We start from the raw sequence: 17,500 nt of genomic DNA on the forward strand, positions 1-17,500 counted from the left end.
CAACAGAAAAACTGACAAGCTTCAGTTCTTCTCATAAGACATCACGTAATACTAAGAGAGTTGGAAGTCTGCAGTCAATAAGCATCTAGGGTTGAATCCCTAATTACTATATTGCGAGTGAAATAGGCAGAGCTTGCCCAAATCATTTGTTTATCAGTTTGGTATTTGTTTCACTTACAAGGATTCGGAAGCTTCATCTTTTTGCTTTTGTTGCTTTACTATGATACATTTCATGAGCAAAGGTTTTCTTACTGTTAATATAAGAAAAACGTTAAAAGTAAATTATATCTGGTTTATTTGAATGCATTATAAATTCATGCTTGGCATCCCTCCTGGCATGAATCCCACCTCAAAGCGCAACAAACTGCACATGGCAAGCAAGGAGCTGCTCTGCAACAACTAGGCCACAAAGACCATTTAGAAAATTCTTTTAAATATAGTTTAGGACTGTGTGATTTGACTGGATTGATAGGAAGTCTATGCTTCACTCATGGTCAAGTGGAAAACAATATGCTCATGATTTAAAAAAAAATCATGGAAGGGCCATAATATGCTTGCTTGTCTAGCACTGCCTTTGTGAACTGAAACACTGATTAAAAGACAAGAGCCTTGTAATAAAAATGCCTTGTAATATATTACCACATTATGTGTGATATGAAATGACTAATGAAGTTTGTCTGTTGCATTTGTTGGATCACATGGATGTCCAGATTCATTTAATCACCCACAGAAACTCATCTGAAACCTCAGAGGCTGTTGAAAGCAAACAAAACTGTCACTAACTTGATAGTGCATTTTCATATTGCAGCCTTCTATAATATCATACTGCAAAGGCCAAGATCACAATAATAATAAATAAAAGATATATTGTGCAGCCATAGGTTGTTCTTGAGGAGAATCAAGTGTGTTAGAACAGAGAAAAACATGGTGGGCTTCCAGGACTGTTGTTGGAAAACACTGATATCCAGGATTGTACAGAAATTAAATAAAGACTGCTACATATTTAGGGGCTAAATCATTAATCTCAGTGATTGTGCTCTGGGCAGCCAACCTCAAGAAGTTGAGCATGGGTCAAGTTTTTTTTTCTTTTTTTGTGGCCACACATGGCCTGGATCAAGTTTCTACGGCCCCCCATAGGCTATTCTTAAACAATATTGCACTTTTAATTAAAAGTAAACCATTTTTGTCCTCCTGACTTTACTGATTTAATGTGTTTCAACAAAGACATTTTGCTCCAGCCAAATGTGCAAGTGACCTGGACTGCCACTGAGCAGTCCCTGCCTCCGGACTGAAAGAACTGATCAGAGCTGAGTTACTGCAGCCTTAGCCCAATGCCCTCAGATCTCCATTCTCTCTTAAGGCAAAGACAACTGGGTGAAGAACTACTTCTTCTCAGCACAATGAAGCTGATGAGATATGGGTCAGTTTGCTGATCCATAATTTTGCTAGCGTGTCAGCTACCAGGTATAACCTTGGCAACAGAAAGCTCTGTCATGGCTCTGTGGATGTCCTGTGCTGTAATCCAATCAACATGCAAGGATTCCCCATAGAGAGCTTACAGGAGAAACAGAAGGGACGGCAAGAGTGCAAGGACGGACAAAGAGGGTCATTTTACCGGTCAAAAAAGTGGGGCACCTGTTTTCAGCTTGAGAGTGCAAAATGTTTAGGTATGAAAACATCAACACCACAGCTACAAACCAAATGCAATCAAGTAATTTTACATGATTTTTTTTGCAACTGTAGAAGTGTGTCCTGGATAGTCCTGAATGATAGCATCTAGGTCTTTGATTGGACAAAACATCGAGGAGACTGTCACCGTCTCAGGAAATGTGGACCTAAGTGGCAGTGTCATAGAAACTGGAAGGAGAAGGGACTTCCAGAAAGTGTGTGCTTGCCAGAAGATCATTCGCAGCAGTCCTGCATCGATTCCCAGAGCCAAAACATGAAAGAAAAAAAAAAGAAGCGTCCTCCAGGTCTGAGGTATGAGTCAGCTTATCACTGATATGGGACAGGGCCAAAAAAAATCCAGTTTCTCAGCCATGTGTGTGTAGAGATGTATTTGTGTGTAGCGTAAGTTAATTTGTTGGGTCACGAGTGGGTGAGGTCATAAGGCCACCATGGTGCAGGGGTGTTTGAGTTTGCAGGGCAAGACTCCTCTGTTGAGCTGGTAGAACTCCACCAGGTGGATCAGGTCTGCGAACTTGGTGGAGCCATCGTCAAGGCTGAAGAAAATCTGACCGTCCTCTTCATGCTGATGACCAATGAAAATGACGGAAATGAGCAAATGGGAAAAACAATTATGTATTTGTGTGTGTGTGTGTGTGTGTGTGTGTGTGTGTGTATATATATATATATATATATATATATAGATATATATATATATATAGATAGATAGATAGATAGATAGATAGATAGATAGATAGATGATAGAGAGAAAATAAACACATTTTAAAGTTTTAATGGACTAAAATCCTTTGAGACACCCTATACCTTGATTTTTTTTATTTGATTAAAACAAATGACTGAACATTCCATTTGTCAATACCAAAATATATAATAACTGTTTGCTTATGGTGAGTAAAAAAGCACAGGGATGCTACAATACAGCACATTGGGGTTCATTTTGTAATGTAAGAGCACAAGACAAAACATTTTCATTGGTATTGGAAAACTTCGCTGAGCAGTCAGAAATCTGGGGGGCCCTGATTTCCAAGTGAGGTGGCTTGGCCCCCCCAGACCACCACCCTGGTACAATTATAAACTATAACACACACGTTTTAACTCATAAAATGGCCAATAACTGTTATTACAAATGACCAAATAAACCAGCAAGTCAGAGTAGACTGCCTTAGATTTTAAAAAGCAATGATTTATAATTAAATTAGATGAATCTGTGTTAGAGAGGAAGTGATAACTACGGACTTACTGGTAAGATCTGGAAGTGTCTGATCTTCTGATGATGGCACAGTGTGAGTACAAAAGCCTTTGGGTTGCTCTGACTATCCCGCAAAAGGAACAACCTTCAAAGAAAAAAACACTACACTTAACACATTGCCCTGTCTAAACAGCCATGCATTTCTTCTGAGAAGGACTCATTGATTTGTGGGCAATGTAAGTGGCCTACCCATCCACTTGACCTTGCTGCATGATCATACGGTGGGATTCTTCTCTCATGATGCGGCCATGGAACCACAGTTGTGTCCGGTGGATCACTTGGGACAGTAAAAGAAGAGGAACCAATCTGGTTGCTATAGCCAAAAAGGCATTGTCTGTACAAAGTCTTGTGGTGAACAAAGACAAGTGTTCTGGCAGTAAGATGGCTACCATATGCTAAAGGCAGTTCCTACCTGAATTTAAAGAGGAGGGATGTAGAGGACTAGGATTGCCCAATGCATTCATTCTCTGACTCCGCTTCTACGTAGATGGAAATCAGCACATCACATACAGGGGAAAAGAGACCCGGACTGTGCATGTGTGTGTATATGTGTATAAAACTCACTCTCCAGTTGTGCCCCTCCTCCATTGCTGCACTCATTGCCTCCTCAGGATTGTCAATCACACGGCCTGTCCTCCCTGAGAAGTCCATGGCAACCAGAGAATTTTCGGACACACTCCGCTACAGAAAAATATCAAATTATTACCATAAATTATACACTGTCAGAAAAAGGTACAAGATACAGGTGCATTTCAAGGTACAAAACACCAGGCGAGTGTTCTTTTTATCTTGTGGAAACATTCTTGTTCTTTGTTACATGGGCATCACTGAGGAGCTACAATGGACAAAACATAACACAAGCTTTTCTCAAGTGAGAAACAGCCAGCATAATTACCAAGTATTTACTATAAAACGTTGGTAAATCAGAATAGGTGGTTCATTATAATAATATGCTAATATTTTGTTGCTTTGAGAGGGAAACACTTATAAGTGCACATGCCAAAACAAAATCAAAAAGATCATTTTAAAACATTTTACAATTTTAACATTTAAAAAAATGCAAAAAAAAAATAATAATAAAAATAAAGAATTATTTTCAAAAGAAATTGGGTCTGGGCCAGTGACCTCCCACCAGGAAGTACTCTATAAATTATGATTTTTCATCTCAATTAATGTTTTGGGTTTAAATAGATCATAACAAACCTTAAATATCTAAGATATGAATACCTAACTTCTTTTAAACTGTGCTTCCACCTTACCAATTTGGTAGAACAGTCTATAAAGTAAATAACCACGGTCACTTTTTAAGGCCAATAATATGGTTTATGACCACACAAATCACTGGTAAATCTGCTCAGTGGATTTTTTTATGTGAAATATTTGAAATTATGTTGGTTTCTGTATCAGCTACAACAAACATTAATTATCAGTTGTCATCGCTCCGGTATATCGGTCCTAAAATTTCATATTAATGCATCCTCAACAAAACCATCTGCAACAATAAGATTGACAGTGAACACTTTTTATCATGTAGCTCTATAAATAACCTTACTGGAGTGTGCAGTCTTGCCTTTTTTAATACCTTTGCTGACAGCCAACAAGATTTTGCTGCTGTCAGCCTCAGAGGCACACCAATTGTGAGGAAAACTAAACCTGACTAATTACCTGTGATATTAACAGTAGCTTCTTAAAGACCACTTGTCTGGCTGTTCCACAGAAACCTCTTGTGGTAGCCTGGTCATGCCACATTATCGAAAAGCTCCTGATGTAGAAAGGCATGAAGGAATCCATAGCTATGTGCCTCATTTGCACTGGCACTGAGTGTTTGCACAGCATCCTGTGATTTGATGGGCTAATATTTAAAATTGGCTTCACTCAACACACTAGGGCAAACTATGCCAGACATGAACTGAGAATGTTCAGGGCAAACAGCGATCATGATGGCTTAACATAAGGCAAAAGCATGCACACATGCACACACTCTTAAAAAAAGAAGAGGCAGAACTCTCACCACAGGTGTCGTGAAGTTCGGGTTGGCTGACTTTCTCTGGTGAGGGATCTTGTAGTTCTGGTAAAGCAGCATTCCATACTGCACAAAAACAGATTTTTATTTATGTGAGAATGAGTGTCTGTGAAAGCGAGGATTTGAACTTTCTGTGTGGAGAATCTGATAAAGGAGCATTAAGCTGTGTAGGTGTCTGAATTCAGCTCTCTGTAAACATCCAGGGTATTCCAGTTTTATTTAAATGATAATCTGTTTTTTACATGAAAGCAGAACGAGTTTAAAATGGCATGGGAGACAAACCTTAAAGAGGAGTGGGGGAGGATTTATGCAGAATTCAATAAAAAAAATTTCATAAATTTATTATTCAAAACTAAACCTGAATAAATCTATTCAACACCTGGAGCTCTGGTCCTGTTCAAATTTACACAGGTTTTACACATTTGTGAATTTGATTCCAAGTGTACGATAGACTGATTTCTCCAGGCATAAGGCTGGTTGTTTGTGGTTGTTCAGATGCTTACCTCACATTACCCAGTTGACAGTTCCAAAGTCTTTTGATTTAGTAATGGTAACAGCTAAATTGTGCACAGATAAAATAGATAAAACTAGGTAATAGATAAAACTTTAAAACTAAAGATGACAGTACTACAGAACTGGACCACTGGGTGAATCTGTCTGGGGCCCTTTCCTCGACTGCTAGACACTAGATCATGACATTTTAGCTGATGGCCAATTGTCATATAAATAATTGTGATTAATGATTTAACTGTCTCTTCCTTTTCATTGTTTTCATGCACTAAAAGACAAACCTAAAGTAAACCCATGTCAATGTCACTGCAGTGCTGAGAATGATCCACCACCCAAATAACACCTGTTCTGTGGTGGTCCTGTGAGGTGGTCCTGACTATTGAAGAACAGGGTGAAGAAAGGGGGCTGACAAAGTATGCACATGAACAGATGGTCTACAGTCTGTAATTGTAGAACTACAAAGCGCTCCTATATGGTAAGTGCAGCTCTGATAAAATGGACAGTGAGTGCAAAAAAAAGGAGGTGCACTTATTAAAGTTGCAGGTTGGGGTATATCTGTGTTTTCTTGCCATCCACACCAGTCCTAATTATGACTGCGATGTCAGGTCTGTGCAAATGGTTGTTTATGATAAACCACTAAATGTTTTTTGAAAAAAAAAAAAAGAAAAAAATTATTATTTGAGTGTGTGTGTGTGTGTGTGTGTGTGTGTGTGTGTGTGTGTGTGTGTGTGTACGTGTACCTTAAGTACTCTGAAGGCTGTCATCCAGCATGTTCTGCTCTGCTCATCATCAGCACAAAGCATTTTCAACTCCTTCACATCAGTCCTGCTTTTACTGGGCTGTGAGTCAAACAACCAAACAATGAAGTCAATAACTCAATTACTTAATTCATCTTTTTCCACAGCACAAGCTTTGCCCAAATCGTGCTTTGGCTTAAAAATATTTCTTAAAAAACTACTCTATCAAGAGAAAATCAATTTAAGTGTGTGTTTGTTGAACAAAAGGTACTAAGATGTTTCCGATACAACATTTTGCCACATCAATATCATTAAGAATGTTTTTAGTGGAAAAGTGTTTTTAGTGGTTTATTGAACATGTCTGGCCACATGTCACACACTCCTGCTTTTTAAGTAGTACATCATAGGGCTGGGCGATATGGCAAAAATATCTCACAAAGAAGCCCCAGCACTACCACATTTAATTATACAGAATTAATTATGCTCTCTTTTTAAACTGTCCAGTGTCCTTTAAGCACTGACATTACTACCATGGGTCAGGGGAAGCTGAAACTAGTAAAACTGCTGAATTACATTAAAAGGCAGTATTACTAAAAACTAAAAGGCTCTAATTGTACAGATTTTACCCTCAATGAGAAAATATCCTGTTAATTAATGGGTTTTGTCAGGTATCACAGGCGCCAGATTTTTTACTCTTTTTGTATAGAAGTCTTAACTACAACATGTGTTACTGTATACCAAAAACCAAACCTTTGGTTGGTTCAGAGTTACCTTAATGCAGAACTGGTAGTCTGTTGGAGCGTTGTACATTTTCCTGCCAGTCGTCACAGTGAACACATTACTCTCCTCCAAGTCAGACAATAACTGCAAATGCCTGGGCTCCTGAGCAATGAAACGTAATCAGAATATTTTCACAATCAACTTATACCTCAACCTGACACTAAAATTTCAGAAACAAAAGGCCACTGGGGTGGTACTCTGAAGGATGTCTTCAGTACCTTCAGTTAGGCAACATAGCTGTGCCATAATCCATTGCAATTATATATTTTTTAATTGCATTGACTATAAGTCCCTTGTTGAGTTCAGACTTTTAATTAAAACGTTAAGTTATGAAAAGGTACAAATATCGACCTTTCCACCTTTCAAATATTGTACATTTGAGAGCACATTTACATTCTTTGAATCTTGATTAACTAAAATGTACCTGTACAGTACCTTTCTGTATAGAATGAGATGACCAGAACTGTCTTCTGTAATGCTCATCAAAATATTTAGCTGATAATCCACTACCAAATTTCAGAGAATGTGCTCAAGCTGGTTTCAAGCTCAAATTAAGACATACAGGCCAATTGTAGAACTCCAATAACTGAGTGTTTGCACAGCTGTAAGTCTGTGCCCAGGACAGGAATCAATTTTGACTTTCATTTCACATATCCAATGCATATCTGACCCATATCTGATGTTTCCACGGACGTCCAAACATGTGGAATCAATTCCGGCTTGGACCACATTCAGCAAACCATGCATAGTTTTGTTTTGCACACATTATTATCAGGACATAACAACAAATCCAATCTAAGAAATATGGACTCTTTTGTAAATGCAGACAAACATAGCCAAAAGCTCAGCTTGCCTTGGACATTCCCTTTGTGGAGTAGTAGAGGCCGGAGCGCCGCAGAAACATGTAAAGTTTCTTCCAGGACTTTCGGCCTGTGTCCTTCATGTAGAGGAAGCCCTGGATCTCTGGGCAGCGGCTGGAATTTAGGAAATTCTGCAAAGGAGAGGAGAGCCAGCATACTTAGTCTGAAAGGCTTTCGGTTCCTCCACAAGGAGGCCTCTATACTCTCATTTTCTCTCTCTCGCTCACACAAGCACTGGCATGAGGCCATATCTCATAAAGATGTGAAAGCACACGCACACACACACACACACACACACACACACACACACACTAAACAGTGTGACACACAGAATTTGCCAAAAGTAAAACAGTTTGAGTGCAAGGTGGGAGCTGACCTACATTTGCAGTGTCATGGACTCAGGGCTTCTCAGCTGAGTCATATTTCACAAGATTGTACAGCACAGATATTTAGGGCTGGAATGATAAGCAACTTTGAAAGATTGATGAACTGGGATAAAACCATGTTCTTTTTTTTTTTTTACAGTGACATACAGAGTATAGCTAGAACAGTTTTCATTTTCACAGACATTGATTCATTTCACATATAATGATTGGCATATGATTGGAATCTTGCCACATGCTTATTGTTATTTCTGTACTTTAGGAATCCCTGAAAACTCCCATGAACATACTATGGGACTGTCCAGAGGTACAATGATTCTGGGGCTGAGTAATACACATGACTTCTACTCTTCCTGCTGGACTACTCATATACTAGTAAATAATAGCTCAAGTTTCCATATCACATAAAAGACCGTATGATTTTATTAGCTAATATCACAGCAGCTAATAAGCACAGTGCTGGCTCCTACCTCAGAACCTCAGGTAAGAAATACTTACCTGTTTTAAGTTTTTAAATTTATTTAAATGTGGCTTAATTAATATTTTTATTATTTGAGATTTTTGTATGTTTTTTTAACAAGCAAATGATAAGTAACAAACGTTTCACAAGTCAGTCATATCAGGCAGCAAAGCAGTCTTAAAAATATGTTCAAACATATTCGGTCTGAGACCACTAGAGAAAATACTGCTATTCTGCATTTGTTCTTATATTTATACAATTCTTTAATGACAAATTATCATTGCTGAATCTTGTATATTTCTTTTCCATTTTGCCCGTAACAACTATTCTTTGTTTAAACATTTTCAAAATTTGAAAACTTATTTAATTCCAGGTTTAAATGAAAAGAAATTCAGATTTTCATTGTCATCTCAGATGTTTAGACTGCACTGTATGTGTGGTCTGTACATATGTCACCTGCAGAAGCTGAGATGGTGGGATTGTGACATTGGACTCCTGACACCATGCTACCATTTGCTCTGGGAAGAAATTCTAGAAGAGTGAAAGAGACAGAAAGAGAACTGGTTATGTATCTTACATGTGCATAATGTTAGCAGCTAGCAGCAAGTCTAACATGATGGAAACAATATGCCAACTCTTTGTTCATTATTGCAGCATTCTAGTATAAGACTGAATGATGTGTCATTTTTTATACTTAAATTGGAAGAGTGCAACTTTCAGTACACAAGAGCTGCAACTGTAATTATGTCTTACATTACTGAACATCATCTGGTAGGCCATCATTCATGCCAAATGTATTGCATCTGTCTGGTCTCAATCAAGTCTAACTACCATTTAAAAAATAGTTTCTTTCTCTTAACTGTCAGAAGGGATTAACTGGAGCAAAGCTTCAGAACTTTCAGCTTGTCTCAACAGCAGAGCTCCATAGCTACAATCTGCAAATGTAAACCATTTTGGATAAAATCTTTGTTATATCCATTTAACTATTTAGTGTGATGAGAAATAACCTCTGAATAGTTAAATGAGGCAGCTGATCTAAGATGGTAAATGGACTAAAATGGTTCTTGACATCATATAAGTGGCATTACCGACTGGAATCAGAAAACATCTTGATATAATTTTGGGGCACAAATAAATAAGAATTCATTTTAACAGCCAAGTAAACTGACATATAAAGCCATAAAGACAGAATCAGATAGGCGGTTAATTTAAATCACAGTTTCATGACGTGGCATTGGTTGGATCCATTCAGAAAAGGCATTGGTTAGATTTATCTAGAGCATGCATTGGTTGGACACATTCAGCGTGGGCATTTGGTTGGACACATTCAGCGTGGACATTGGTTGGATTCATTTAGAGCGGGCATTGGCTGGACTCATATAAAGCACACATTGTTTGGATTCATTCAAAGCAGGCATTGGTTGCACAGAACCAGACACTTTTAATCCATACCACATTTGTGCATGTAAGTAGTAAGGTATTTGATTATGAATTCAATGAAATTTGATTTCTTTTTGCACACACGGTTTTGTTTTTGGAAAGAAAATCATTCCTTTATATTTTTCAGTAATTTGTGCTGGAATAAAAAGAAAGAAATAAAAAACTATACCTGGTTTTGACTTGGTCTCAATCTCAATTGAACTCAATCTTGACATGGTCTTGGACCTCTTCAAATTGTTTTAGTCTTAAAACAATCTCAACTAGTCATGGTCCTGGACTTGACCAAGGTGGTCTTGACTACAGCCCTTTTATCTGACCAAGTGTAAAGTGGATAATTTAACCCAACAATGCAGAACTTGTAAACTGCCAGCCTAACATACCACATTCAACTTTCAAGCCTCAAGTCTGAAAAAGGCAATGTGCTGGTTGTGGTGACAAAGAGAAAGGTCTGGAGCCAAGTAATTTATAGAAAGTAATCACATGTTGGTCAGAAAAATCACAATTAGATATTTTCCCTAAATTACTCAGCCCTACTCCAGTTTCAGATATGTTTCTGCTAAAAGCAGAGCCAATGATAGTAATGGAAACCACTCTATAGCATCTCGGCATGAGACCTCAGCAGTTAATGAAACCCAGTATGGAGTGCACGCATGCGTATTTGTTACACAGCAGGCCTTTGCATGAGCTCATTCTGATGTAACCCCTCCAATGTGTCTGTGCGTGTGATCCTGCATGTTTCGCTTCATTTTTCGTTAGATGAGATCAACCCAATTTCCATGAAAACAGTGTTAAATCATAATGACAGGTCAAGCTCTGCTAGCATACTGTACTCGCTGCAAAACATCCACACGCACACACACAAACCCACATAGGCATGTAGATTCTGTCCCTTCCAGAGCTGATTTGCGTGAGGTGAACTAAGCATGTGGCTAAACCAGTGATTACCAAGACCAGTTTAAGTGCCCTGATCAAAAGAGAGTCTTCATCACTGAACTACAAGAAACACGGAAGCACACATATTGCACATAGCACCGGATCTAGACAGATTAAGTTCATGTCGGAACTCTAATGTTCAAAAGTTTGGAATCACTAGTCTCTACAAAACAAAATCCATTTTGTTGCACAAAAAAGTCCTGAGACACTTGAAATAATTTGTTGGAAACCAGGAAGCAGTCAAAAATGAAGACATTTTAAATGTATTCTGAATAATACAGTGTTGCAAATGAAGTACAGAATGCGGTAGAACATCAAGAATTCACCTCAATTAAAAATATGTAGAATGCCTGTTTTTTTGTTTTTTTTTAATCCAAGGCAGTAAACCTGACAAAAATGACTGTAAACAATTACAGAAGGGCTGAAAGATTAGTAGTTTTTATATTAAAATTGCAATTTAAGGCAGAGCAATTTTCAAATAGCAAGAGCCGCAATTTCTAAAAACATAGCCTACGTTGTCAAAAACACTGTCCTAAGTTTTAAGAAGGAAAATTGAACCAAATAATATGGAATTTGGGAACTGTCTAAAGATACGGTAGACCAATCAGAGGGAACCGAACCTCCATGTTTGGTTACATCTCCACCACAATTTACTGGCAGTCTGGCACACTACATACAGGGCTCCAGGGCTCAAGCCTCAAGTGAGAACAGGTCAATATTCTGATCTGAAGGGCTGCACTGCAATTTATACCATATCAGTTATATTGTAGTAGCAATATTACTAACAAAAATGAAAATTAGATATTTTATCCAAATTGTTCAGTCCTAAATTTCAGTATATGATGTATCAACTAATCAATTCTGCTGATCACAAAAATACTCGAAAACATCCAAAAACTTAATTTGGTATCTAGTTTATTAGATTTAAAACTATGTTATATAAGCTATTATTGTATATAAAATGGCAAAACCTATGATGAGTGACTTCAAACTTTCACACAATTTTCCCATAAGTCCATCCTTCCACTGTAGGAAAAATAACTCAACTCTGTGGATCTAAGAGAATGTGTGGCTGTCAAGATGCTGTTTTGAGAAGAAAATCTGCTAAACCAACAAGCTGCTGGTGTTCTCCAAACAAGTTACTGGCCACCCTAGAATCCAGGCCTCAGTGAGTGTGTTTGGGATTACTTGGTGAGATGCAGAAAACTTCTATGATTAAACTTCGGAAGTACAGAAAAAAGTAAATAAATATAAACATCTGAATGGTAGTGTATATTCACCCAGTCAGACAGAGTAACGACTTAGAGAAGACAGTAGTTAAAAGTGGAATTAAACTCATCTGAGACAAATTCATGAGCTCTTGACAAAAGTCCTTGTTAATCAGTGATGCATGCAGAATTATGGTAAACAAAGGGGGTTACAGGATGGGAACTATAGGGAAATAATGGGTTAAACAGCTATATTTCAGCTTGGACAAAACTGTAGTTTAGGATCAGTTTTGGGCAATTTGGAGCCACAAAAACACAAATCCAGAGAGAATATATTCCTTACCAATGGGTTTCTGAAGAACTCGTACTTGGCGTAGTTCTTTCTGAAGAGAAACTTGCTCTCTGGAGGCATGCAGGCCTGCACCTGAACCACCAGCTCATGGTCCTCCAAACACCTCTCTACAAACACATACATACACATGAACACGAGAGAAATCCGTAACAGTAGATGAGGACTACACCAAAGCCCTGATATTGTGACATCCCCAAAACATTATAAATAGTTCCGATACTAAAATATAACTAGTTCAGCCACGTTTAGCTACTGCGCATGCTGGCAATATGCTCATACGACGGCACACAGCAATTCAGTCCAGTATTAATTAAGTAAGTATTAATGCACCAAATTAATCATTAAGACCATTACTGTTAACAAGCTTGGTGAAAGAACTTAATTCAGTTATTTATAGAACATTGGTTTAACAGATTTTTTGTCAGCACTGTATAAGAGCAATAAGCCACAGGAGGCCAAAATCCTCATCAAGCATGGTCTCTTGTGGCTTTACAAATTAGACTAAGGGTTTGAGAAGTACATCATTTGGTATCATGGCAATAGGCTGAATAAAGGCCCTTTTGTGGAAAAACATATGGGTGCAATAATTTGACCCTCAGTATCTTGGCGTGCAGATCTGTTACAAATTTGTGGATGATACAGATTTATGGGACTAAAAACTTGAATAACTGGTCAGGTTGGCTGTTTTCATTTTATATTTAGCTTTCAGATTTTTATTTTATCTTCCAACATCTTTAGTTAAACACTGCTTTACTGACTCATAGGTTTGTCACTCATCATGTCTCACAATTCTAAGTATATAAATATTGCACCTTTAAGAATGAAACTACCTAGATACTTAGTTTGAATACAGTTGTTGTGTATCTTAATTACCATTTGTGCTGTATAGAGACATTTTACATGTTTTAATTACTTCAAATATTTAAGTTCAGAGTCATAATTTCAGATCTGCATTTACAATATAGGCAGGAATTACAGAAAAAAACAAGCAACTTAAAAAAGAATCCTGTAAATGAAAGAAGTGCAACAAGTGAAAAAAGCATAAGGTTCTAATTAAGTAGGAGAAAACATTAGTAGGAGAAAATTATTAGTAGAATAACAAATAAAAATGTACATACAATATCCAAATAGGATTAGTACGAAGATGGCATAAAAAATAATAAAGATAATAATTACTAAAATAAATGAAGAGACAACAACAATAAAATAACGAATAAAATCGACTAAGATCAACTAAAACTTAAACCTAAAATCACCTAAAACAGTTGCAGGCTGAGAGGAGGTGGTTAGAGATTAGAAGTGTAAATAGGTGATGCCTCATATTCAGCTACTAGTCCAAGATTTAAAGTTTTTCTTGTTGATGCAACAACCAAAGAAGCTGCTAATTATCAACAATATTTTCAGAGATAAATGACAACACTGTGGGTCACTAATATTAAGCCATACAACATCAGCCAACTGATCTACTAGTCAGGTTCTAGACCATACTGTAGAAGTATGGCAGCAGGTTCTAAGAGTAAATGGGAATAGAGTTCCAATTTTTGCCATTAACAGTTTTACCATTGCTGGCCTTGCATCCTAGTTTTGGGGTCAAGTGAACTGGGTCTGTGCTTTAGACTAGAAATGGAACTACAAGTCTCTCTGGGATCTGCCCTCTGTCTCACCGCACTCACTCTCATCTAATAAGAGCTCTGCCACTAGTGCGTGCGCACAGACAGCTAGAGGGAGGGAATGGGAGGGACGAGAGAGAGAGAGAGAGAGAGAGAGAGAGAGAGAGAGACAGAGAGAGAGATAGAGAGAGAGACAGAGAGAGAGACAGAGAGAGAGACAGAGAGAAAGAAGAAGAGAAAAAAATGCAGACAGCCTAGGTATTAGCTCTGTCTATTCATATGAGACTTCTGCCTCAGGGCACAGCTAAAATGAACAGAATATTTATTGTGTGTGTGTGTGTGTGTGTGAGTGTGAGTGTGAGTGTGTGTGAGTGTGTGGTGCGTGCGTGCGTGCATGCAAACCTGTCTGTGTGTTTAAGGAACAGTGGATACATATGAAAAAGCAAAGGAACAGTGGAGGTGTATTAGTGATAACAAATAGGTTTTAACAGCTGAAAACGAATTGTGTGAAGGCCTATGTGTGTTTGAGACATTTGCGTTTTTTTTATAGTGTGCGTCTTTGTGTGTATGTGTTCCAACGAAAGCAGCCAGACAACTCCACCCTACCCCCAACACAAAATGCAAAGGGAGAGAGAGAGAGAGAGAGAGAGATCTTAAGAGCCAGAGAGAGAGAGAGACAGAGAGAGACAGAGAGAGGGAGACAGCGAGAGAGCCAGAGAGAGAGAGCCAGAGAGAGAGAGAGAGAGAGAGAGAGAGACAGAGAGAGCCAGAGAGAGAGAGCCAGAGAGAGAGAGCCAGAGAGAGAGAGCCAGAGAGAGAGAGCCAGAGAGAGAGAGAGAGAGAGAGAGAGAGAGAGAGAGAGAGAGAGAGAGAGAGAGAGAGAGAGAGAGAGAGAGAGAGAGAGAGAGAGAGAGAGAGAGGAAAGCATTGCAGGGAGATGAGGTCATGTATTTAGCTTGATTGCATTGAGGAGCAGGGCTGATCACAGCGCAGTCAGGAGCCTCGCGGCTAATGGCTTACATAAGACGAATGCTGCTAGAAGGTTGCTGTAACGTTGGGCTAGTGTTAGCGCCCATATCAAATCTAAAGTGTCCTGAACTACCGGGAACATGGCCGAGTGCACTGCGCACAATGTTTGGCCTAGCCAGCAACCCGGCCAATCTGGTGTCAGCTGACCGAAGCAGACCACACCCCTGTCATCACATTGGGAACACTGTTCAGAAAGCTTCTGCAATACATGGAACTAGCAAAAAATAAACTTCAGACACTAAACTAGCATTAGCTTCTACTCAAGAGTTAGGCCTTACTTTTGGCTGGTGAACTTTCAGACAGCCTTAGATTATTGTTTATTCTCCCAAACATCAAGAGAGCAAGCTTCAACTGAGGCAGCAAGCTACAGTTCCATTTTCTTGAAAGGAAATGCGGCTAGCATCAAACTTTCCAAATGCCAAACTAGCATTATCTTCTACATGGATTTAGGCCTACTAATAGGCTGGAGAACAATCAATAGAGCAAACTACAGGGATTGTATGCTAATGCTAATACATCTCGAACAAAATTCAACAAGACAGATGAAAATAAACCATTTTCTTCTTCTACTCTCTCAGATAAGTGGTGATGTGACTAGCATAGCGGCGTGATCGGGATGTTGTCCCTTGGCTCCGTGTCTGTGGCGATGGGGGTGGGACAGCAGGGCTTTAATCTGTAATCGGACTGAGAAATGGTTGGCCACACACACGTGTCCTCATTGATCAGCATCCAGATTAGCAGCTAATTCCTTTCTGGCCCTCAGTCCTCCTCCTACTCTTCTCTTTCATGCTAGCTTCCCCTCTCCTTTCCGTTACGCTGCCACTTTTCTTGCAACCTCTTCTCTATTTGACACCTCTCCGCTCTGCTTATCTAGCCTGACGCCTCCTCACATCCTCTGCTTTCCTCTTTTCCACTTCCATCCTTTCCACACCTTCCCCACAGCAACCATAATGCTCTTTCTAAACTAATATAGAGCAAAAGAAGAAGACTCATAGCACAGACTGTATGTACAGTATATGATCACTCAGTGACAGGATTAGTTTTTGTGTGTGCTGTATAGAGGTGATTTCCTGTTGCATGAGCTCAAAGTGCCTGGCAGGTCTGCACGAGACAGGTGTACCAGGACTGGGCGTTTATGCTCTCTCCCTAACACACATGCAGAATTTAAGCCTAATCCTAAGTCTAAACTTAACTTTAACCACAGTAACCTAAAATAAATGGATTTGTTTCAGTTTTAAACAGGGTTGACAGATTTGGTGAGGTGGCTGGAGTGAGATTTTAGGATGGCTAAAGTGCATATTCACCGTTAGAGCATTAATTTGAACTCAAAGTCTAGATCTGTGGTTCTCAACCAGTCAAGGACCCACGAATGGTCCAAATTTGCTCTAATCCACCACTAAATACAATTCAACCAAGCCAGAATTTTCATCAAGCAAAACTGGTTGTTCAGTGTAGAGGTAGGAATTGGTAACATGCTATTTAAATTATGTTTATTGTGGGTGCCTATTTCTTTCTGAATAAACTGCTGAAAGTAATTTTCCTTTTTACTTTCAAGTTGGTAGAGATTTCTATTTGTTAATTCAGAAGTAGAGAAATTAATAGGGATATTACTTTTTTAAGTAATCTTATTACACTTTTTTTGAGAAATATTAAGTAATTTGGATTCCCTTTTTGAGTAAGTGCCCCAACACTGTTGGCTGCAGATGATGAGAATACCAAGCTAAACCAAACAAGACTTTAAATTCTAAATTCAGAGATTCAGAACATCAGCTTTCGGGACATGCTAGTGACAAACAAGGAGATACAGCCCATGTTTTCTCAACGTGCTACAATATGACTCAATCAGATGTCATCACTCTGAAAGAACAAGTTGAAATAGAACAAGAGTACAAGGCTTGAAATGTCTTTGCATGAGAAAAACCCCAATTATGACTCTCATTCCAATATCCTTATTATTTTTTTTTGTAAAGAAGCACTTTACAAAGTCAACAGCCTTACTGTTGGTGCTGACAAGGTAGTTTTCCCACTTCATCAAGATACTTTCATCCTGAAAAAAATCTAGAAAAATACATGCATACATTGTGCACTTACCAAGTCCAAACAACGGATGATGCTCCACCAAAGTCCAGCAGTTGTCATCCAGACAGTGGCTCTTATACACCAGAAGCTGGCACACGTCTCTGGCTGTCATATCAGCAGGAACCTCCACCACCTTTCCAACACCATCCTCACTGAAAACT

General features: G+C 38.7%; 1 protein-coding gene across 3 annotated transcripts in view; it reads right to left on the minus strand.

The window, feature by feature from the left end:
• The window catches only part of grb10a (growth factor receptor-bound protein 10a), an 81,968-nt gene that overhangs the window by 1,897 nt on the left and 62,571 nt on the right, over window positions 1-17,500 (minus strand). For all 3 annotated transcript variants that reach the window (XM_017720052.2, XM_017720053.2, XM_037540566.1), the window contains 12 exons: window positions 17,352-17,500; window positions 12,613-12,728; window positions 9,145-9,219; window positions 7,839-7,976; window positions 6,977-7,087; window positions 6,209-6,307; window positions 4,947-5,024; window positions 3,500-3,616; window positions 3,348-3,414; window positions 3,125-3,212; window positions 2,927-3,020; window positions 1-2,251 (listed from right to left, as the gene is read on the minus strand). The exon at window positions 1-2,251 is cut by the window's left edge and continues 1,897 nt beyond it; the exon at window positions 17,352-17,500 is cut by the window's right edge and continues 8 nt beyond it. In XM_017720052.2, coding sequence (XP_017575541.1) covers window positions 2,105-2,251; window positions 2,927-3,020; window positions 3,125-3,212; window positions 3,348-3,414; window positions 3,500-3,616; window positions 4,947-5,024; window positions 6,209-6,307; window positions 6,977-7,087; window positions 7,839-7,976; window positions 9,145-9,219; window positions 12,613-12,728; window positions 17,352-17,500 — 1,279 coding nt within the window. In that variant the 3' untranslated portion in view covers window positions 1-2,104. The remainder of the gene's footprint in view (window positions 2,252-2,926; window positions 3,021-3,124; window positions 3,213-3,347; window positions 3,415-3,499; window positions 3,617-4,946; window positions 5,025-6,208; window positions 6,308-6,976; window positions 7,088-7,838; window positions 7,977-9,144; window positions 9,220-12,612; window positions 12,729-17,351) is intronic.

This window comes from Pygocentrus nattereri, chromosome 1, assembly GCF_015220715.1.
Source record: "Pygocentrus nattereri isolate fPygNat1 chromosome 1, fPygNat1.pri, whole genome shotgun sequence".
Lineage (NCBI taxonomy): Eukaryota > Metazoa > Chordata > Actinopteri > Characiformes > Serrasalmidae > Pygocentrus > Pygocentrus nattereri.